The sequence below is a fragment of the Theropithecus gelada genome, chromosome 15 (genome assembly GCF_003255815.1).
Source record: "Theropithecus gelada isolate Dixy chromosome 15, Tgel_1.0, whole genome shotgun sequence".
NCBI lineage: Eukaryota > Metazoa > Chordata > Mammalia > Primates > Cercopithecidae > Theropithecus > Theropithecus gelada.
Genome location: NC_037683.1, coordinates 16598803 through 16606709, shown reverse-complemented (window position 1 = coordinate 16606709; position 7907 = coordinate 16598803). Strand labels below are relative to the sequence as shown.

The 7907-nt window shown below is 38.3% G+C and overlaps 1 protein-coding gene across 1 annotated transcript; it reads left to right on the top strand.

The window, feature by feature from the left end:
* The first annotated feature begins 5984 nt into the window (after nucleotides 1-5984).
* On the top strand, nucleotides 5985-7068 carry LOC112608560 (olfactory receptor 1Q1). Its single transcript, XM_025360490.1, has one exon. It carries the CDS (start codon nucleotides 6065-6067, stop codon nucleotides 7007-7009), a length of 945 nt encoding a protein of 314 aa, XP_025216275.1. The 5' UTR covers nucleotides 5985-6064; the 3' UTR covers nucleotides 7010-7068.
* Nucleotides 7069-7907: the final 839 nt, after the last annotated feature.

Sequence of the window (7907 nt, the reverse complement as noted above, 5' to 3'; positions counted from 1 at the left end):
CTCCTCCTCACATCATCCTCAGACATGCTATGTCTTTATGGACGCTCCCATTTCCCCTTATCAAAACCTATCCACAAAAGATATGAACGATTTATAGGTTGGTGCAAAAGTAATTGCAGTTTTTGCCATTATTTTCAATGGAAGTAATTGAAAATTATTCACTAATACATAGCGAAGAGTAAAATTTTCCCTGAGTCAGAGAAAATAGCTAATAGATTCCAGAGATTTTCAATCCATCAGGGAGGTATTATGAATAATCAGAGTTAGGTGACCCAGAAATCATCACTGGACATGGTTGTTCACTGTGTCTTCTCTTAACAACTGACCCAGATTTTCTTCCCACTTCTGAGAAACTCAGAGACTTTATTAAGTCATGTTATCCCAGTGTCTCCTCTACTTACAAAGGGCAGTTTATGGATCCGATTGCTAGCAGTTATAGAAAGCTATTCTGGGATAGCAAAGGATAGGAAATCCAGGTTCCCACAGAAATTTAAAATAAACAACTTCTCACTGTTTCTTGGGACATTTAAAGGGCCTTCATGTCTATAGTCTCTTCCGATATTCTTTGATATCAAGCTTCTGCATTGAAAGCAGTTATTATTCTTCCCATTCCCCAGATGAAGAAGCTGAGGCTCCCGAGAAAGGAAGCGGTTTTCCCAATGTTTCAGAACATTTTCATGGCAGACCCAGGACCAGAGCCCAGATACAAAATGGAAATTTCCCGGGTCAAGCTCCACTCCTACACACAACATTACTGTTTTATTTTAAAATCCACATCCTTTTATAAAGTAATGTTCTCCTCTTTGAGTTCCCCATTCTTAGTCTCCTGCTTCCTTGTCCACACCACACTCCTCCTCTCTGCCATAAGGGCCCATATGCTGCACTGTAGGTCAGATATGATGATTTCTGCCAGCCATGAGGAAGACAAGGAGGACTCTAAGTTTCTAGGCAGCTACCCACCATCCGCTTCTGGGACTCTTTCTACCTTTTTGAGTAGCTGTGTCACAAGAGCTACATGGACATTGCCCAGGTAGCATCTGGGCACAGGCTACTGACTGTCAAGTAGAGCTCAGTCCGCTCACAGGCCTTTCCGAAGATCTGGACAGAAAGATAAATCTCATGTTTCCTAAACCATAAACTCAGGGCCACCTGACGCCCAGCCCTGCAGGCTAGAAATGTGAATCTTCATTTGAAGAATCCAATTACAATGCCACATTTTAAGAGAAAACCAGCACAGGGAAGGAATGGAAGGTGTTTTCCATTCCATTCCAACAAGCTATTAAGTCATGTTATCCCAGTGCCTCCTCTATTTACAAAGGGCACTTTATGGATCTGATTGCTAGCAGTTACAGAAAGCTATTCTGGGATAGCAAAGGATAGGAGACACAGGTTCTCACAGAAATTTAAAATAAACAACTTCTCACTGTTAAATCGGTGAGGTCGGAGAGGAAGAGTTAGACAGACTGATGATCAACCTGGATCTAACTCTACTCTCTTTGACCCTGAGAAAGTTAATTCATCTCCCTCATCCTCAGTTTCATGATCTCAGTATGGGAATCATAATATCTATGCTTAGTTTTATAATGAGGATTAAACTAGAAAAAATATGATGGGTGCTTATCATAGTCCAATGCACAGGATAGCACAGTAGAAAAGAAGGAAACAAAGAGGAAAATAGAAGCTAGAATAGCAAGAGAAAACTTAAGAAGTAGCATAGCCCCACGGTTGAGAGCATAGGCTTTGAGGTCAGACAGAGCTGAATCCAAATTTCATTTCTACCACTTACTACCTTGAGCATGTCACAGGACCCTTCCAAGCTTCAATTTCTTCTTATAAAGTGGAGCTAACACCTATGTCACAGAATTGCTGTGATCACATGAAAAACATATATACAGCTCTTAGAATAATTCCTGGTATATAGTAAGTGCTCAGTAAATGTGCACTTTTATTTTACATATTTGTCCCCTTGAGCTGTACATAGTGGCATCCTTTAGCTTGAGGCGTGAAAGCAGACAGACTAGGAATGATAAATTCTATTCTGTGAAGAAGAAACTAAATAAGTGAAATAGGCAGTCAGGCACATATGAGCCCTAGTGGTTCCCAGACATAAGTGTGAAGTCGTCACCACTTACTACTAAGTTATACTGAGCGAATCACTTCACCTCCCTAAGCCTTGGTATTCTCATATATAAAATAAGGATAGTAAGTGATTGTGGCTAGGACATACAACTAGACAAATAATGAGATTGCTATATGGATTATCTGAGATATGTGTAAAAGTGCCTTACATAGGAACAATTCTTAACTGCTGGCACTTTTTCCTCCCAACAACCAAATTGCACAGTCTAAGAATTCTTATAGCCATAAACACATTTTATTTGTGGGCTGCCAACTCTGATCTCTACCCAAAAAGATTATTTGGTTATTATTTATGACCAGATTAAATCATTATGACTACCCTGTGATGAAAAATCAGACTCTTAGAATATTGCTTAGTTCTGGAAATGACATTTTAAGGACAGATGCAAAGTGAACAGCTTCACAGTAGAAACCTGGATGGCAGAAAAACCTGGAGACTCTATGTTTAACAAGACTGAAAAAAAATGAAAAAAAAAATCGCCAGCATTTACTGAATATTTTCCAGAAAGCAGGTACTCTCATTTAATCCTTGTAACAACCTTAAGAGTAATAAACTATAAAAATCCCCATTTGACAGAGGAGAAAATGAAGGCTGGGCTTTTAACCACTGCACGGTGCTGCACGTTTCGATTTCTCAAGGGCTGTCATGGTGAAGAATGACAGGCTTGCTGTGTGAGATCCCAGAGGACCAACCTCATTCTGCGAGACAGAAATGAGAGGCAATCATACTTTAGCTTCTCCTGTTAAAAAAAAAAAAAAAAAAAAAAAAATTCTGACAACTAGAGCTTCCTGCCCCTAAAAGCATTCAAGAGGAGAAAGGATGTTTATTTCCCCAGGATCCTATAAAAAGAGACTGAAAATTGATTGAGAAGTTGGGTCAAGTTCTTATGCTTTAAGACCCATGCACTTTTAAAAACAGGCATATAAAATTATTCATTTGATGTTTAAATAGCTATAAGTATATAATACATGGAGTGTTGTACTTTTAAAATAAAACTTTACATTATTTCTTAAAATGTACCCAATGGCATCTAAACACAGAGTGATTTGATAATCACATCGTTCATTTTTAAAATGCAAGAACAAAGTCATCAGTAAAAGCTGTACATTTTACATCATTCCTTCTCCATTTAAACATGTATTTCCATTCTTCTCCTATACAAATTTTATTTTATTTTATTTTTTATTTATTATTACTATTATACTTTAAGTTCTAGGGTACATGTGGATAACGTGCAGGTTTGTTACTTATGTATACTTGTGCCATGTGGGTGTGCTGCACCCATCAACTCGTCAGCACCCATCAACTCATCATTTACATCAGGTATAACTCCCAATGCAATCCCTCTCCCCTGGCCCCTCCCCATGATAGGCCCCGGTGTGTGATGTTCCCCTTCCCGAGTCCAAGTGATCTCATTGTTCATTTCCCACCTATGAGTGAGAACATGCAGTGTTTTGTTTTCTGTTCTTGTGACAGTTTGCTAAGAATGATGGTTTCTAGCTGCATCCATGTCCCTACAAAGGACACAAACTCATCCTTTTTTATGGCTGCATAGTATTCCATGGTGTATATGTGCCACATTTTCTTAATCCAGTCTGTCACTGATGGACATTTGGGTTGACTCCAAGTCTTTGATATTGTGAATAGTGCTGCAATAAACATACGTGTGCGTGTGTCTTTATAACAGCATGATTTATAATCCTTTGGGTATATACCCAGTAATGGGATGGCTGGGTCATATGGTACATCTAGTTCTAGATCCTTGAGGAATCGCCATACTGTTTTCCATAACGGTTGAACTAGTTTACAATCCCACCAACAGTGTAAAAGTGTTCCTATTTCTCCACATCCTCTCCAGCACCTGTTGTTTCCTGACTTTTTAATGATTGCCATTCTAACTGGTGTGAGATGGGATCTCATTGTGGTTTTGATTTGCATTTCTCCGATGGCCAGTGATGATGAGCATTTTTTCATGTGTCTGTTGGCTGTATGAATGTCTTCTTTTGAGAAATGTCTGTTCATATCCTTTGCCCACTTTTTGATGGGGTTGTTTGTTTTTTTCTTGTAAATTTGTTTGAGTCCTTTGTAGGTTCTGGATATTAGCCCTTTGTCAGATGAGTAGATTGCAAAAATTTTCTCCCATTCTGTAGGTTGCCTGTTCACTCTGATGGTAGTTTCCTTTGCTGTGCAGAAGCTCTTTAGTTTAATGAGATCCCATTTGTCAATTTTGGCTTTTGCTGCCGTTGCTTTTGGTGTTTTAGACATGAAGTCTTTGCCCATGCCTATGTCCTGAATGGTACTACCTAGGTTTTCCTCTAGGGTTTTTATGGTATTAGGTCTAACATTTAAGTCTCTAATCCATCTTGAATTAATTTTCGTATAAGGAGTAAGGAAAGGATCCAGTTTCAGCTTTCTACTTATGGCTAGCCAATTTTCCCAGCACCATTTATTAAATAGGGAATCCTTTCCCCATTTCTTGTTTTTCTCAGGTTTGTCAAAGATCAGATGGCTGCAGATGTGTGGTATTATTTCTGAGGACTCTGTTCTGTTCTATTGGTCTATATCTCTGTTTTGGTACCAGTACCATGCTGTTTTGGTTACTGTAGCCTTGTAGTATAGTTTGAAGTCAAGTAACATGATGCTTCCAGCTTTGTTCTTTTGACTTAGGATTGTCTTGGAGATGCGGGCTCTTTTTTGGTTCCACATGAACTTTAAAGCAGTTTTTTCCAAATCTGTGAAGAAACTCATTGGTAGCTTGATGGGTATCCTGTTGCAATAAACTTTTATGCTGGAAAGTCTCTTATAATCACCTGTATTACTTTTCACAATAAAGAATAAAAGTTTTTTTTATTTCTAATGACCACAAAATTTTCTTAAAATAATTGTGAAAAATCATCTACATTGAGTTATTATCACAATTATTACTAGTTCAAATAACTGACCAAAACTATGTAATTGTTAGCTTCAATAACATTAAGTTGCCAATGTTCACCTATTTTGATCTACAAAAATGGTAATTTCATATGGTAATATATCACAAACTTTGAAAATAATTCTTATATCTAAATAATAAGATTTTAATTAAAGGCATCTAGTAGGAGATTTTTTACTTCATATATCTAAAAATGAGTATTACTTATTACTAAAATCAGTCAAAATCAACATCAATTATATTACCGTTTAGGTTTCATTTGTTACATAGGAAACAAGATTATGCATTAGGTGACATCTTAAATATAAGACAAGTTTAGAAAAGAGAAATGTGGAAATTGAGGATCTAGAAAATTATTTTCCTAAAACCATTATCTTTTTACTGAGAAGTCTCTGGATATCAGCCAGAGTATGTGTCCCCCAAAGTGAAAATTGCTGAACCAAATGACCTCTGATCTCCCTTTCAGCAGGCAGATTCCTTGGTTATATAACTCATCAACAGGTCTTATTATCATGAATAAGACGGCTTGGTTTTAATCTGGAGAGTCATGTTATATAGTGGTTAATAGTATAATCTTTGGCACCAGATAAATGTGACTTAAATTCATATTTTGCTCTTTATGAATTTAAACTTTCCATCCCTGTTTTCAAATTTATAAAAGTGAAATAATAATAGTAGTAGTAGTAGTAATAGCCTCATAGAGTTGATTTAAATATGATAACACAGAAAAGTCCCTGGTTTAAGGTAAATGTTCTGAAAATGTTAGCTATGGGGATATTAGGTAGGTGCAAAAGTAATTGTGGTTTTTAGCCAAATTTTTAATAATGATGATGTTAATGAAAAATCCATATTATTTTGGAAAAGTCACAATCACTTAATCCCTTTATTAGCACCATGTTTATTTTACACTGGGGCACAACAGTGACTAACTAAACAGCCTGCCCGTATGTCCAAGTCTATAGAAATAATTATTTTTGTTCTTATGGCAACAGATGGACAATAGCAATTGGACCAGTGTGTCCCATTTTGTTCTCTTGGGCATTTCCACCCACCCAGAAGAGCGAATCCCACTCTTCCTTGTTTTTTCACTCATGTACACAATCAACATTTCTGGCAACTTGGCCATCATCACACTGATTCTCTCTGCTCCACGCCTCCACATCCCTATGTACATCTTCCTCAGTAATTTGGCCTTGACAGACATCTGCTTCACCTCCACCATGGTCCCCAAGATGCTGCAGAATATTTTCTCCCCTACAAAGGTAATTTCCTACACAGGCTGTTTAGCCCAAACTTATTTCTTCATTTGTTTCGCAGCCATGGAAAACTTCATCCTGGCTGTGATGGCCTATGACAGGTACATTGCCATCTGCAACCCTTTCCACTACCCTATGATCCTGACTAGGATGCTGTGTGTGAAGATGGTGATGATGTGCCATGCCCTCTCCCACCTTCATGCACTGCTGCACACCTTTTTCATGGGCCGACTAATCTTCTGTGCAGATAAGAGAATCCCTCACTTCTTCTGTGACCTCTATGCTCTGATGAAGATCTCCTGCACCAGTACCTACCTCAACACCCTGATGATTCACACAGAAGGTGCTGTTGTAATCAGTGGAGCTCTGGCCTTCATTACTGCCTCCTATGCCTGCATCATTTTGGTGGTCCTCCGGATCCCCTCAGCCAAGGGCAAGTGGAAAGCCTTTTCTACCTGTGGCTCCCACCTCACTGTGGTAGCCATATTCTATGGCACCCTCAGTTGGGTCTACTTCCGGCCCCTTTCCAGCTATTCAGTGACCAAGGGTCGCATTGTAACAGTTGTGTACACAGTGGTGACTCCCATGCTGAACCCCTTCATCTATAGCCTGAGGAATGGGGATGTCAAGGGAGCCTTCATGAAATGGATGAGCAGAATGCAGACATTTTTCTTCAGATAAAACCCCAAACACAGTTCAGAGATTTACCTATGATTCTGGAGAAATAATGTTGTGCCTCACAGATCTGCTTTCTTTAGAACTTTCTGTGTGTGAAGAAATATCTAAGTTAGCTATATATCATGTATTTTCTCATTGGATATTACCCAGAGAAATCTATTAAATCCAAAGTACATAAAACAAAAAAGAGCCACCATGTACTTAGTGTAAAACACAAGCATTTCTTTAACTATAATTAACAGTGTTCTCTGCAACTAAACACTAGGGCTGTAACTCTCAGAGTTCTTAGATGTAGGCAATAGAAACTGATTCTGGCTTATGCATGCAGGAAATGAGTTTCTTGAAAAGATATGTGGAGTTCATGCATTTCCAAGGCTAGGGAACTACACTCAAGAAAAATGACAAGAATAATAAAGGTCATATCATAAGAACCACAGTGAAAATCAAATCTCAGAACCAGTCTGATGAGGACACTACTATTGCCACCAAACTGTATTCACTGCAGCTTGTACCTCCTCCTATACTACCTGCAGTAGTCACTGGGCATAGTCCTTGAAGGTCTATAAACTAGTTATTACCACATCCAGAAAGAACTGTCCACTTCTTATTCTTTTCACTAATATGTCTAGATTCAAAATAACGTGTTGCATCTGACTGGTCAAGAATTTTGTCACCAACACATCCCCTAGCTGCCAGGAAAACTGGGAGAGCAATATTGGTGCTTTTATTTTCTATAAGTTTATAGAAGTCAGGTGAAATGGGGTAACTACTCCAATATAAGAAGAGGAACATAATGATAATGTCTACTCTTTGGAGTCAGAAATTATAGATGCTCCACAATGAAGCACTGTGATGCTTGCCAATTTGCATTTTTCTTAACCTGCTTTACCTGCACTACTCA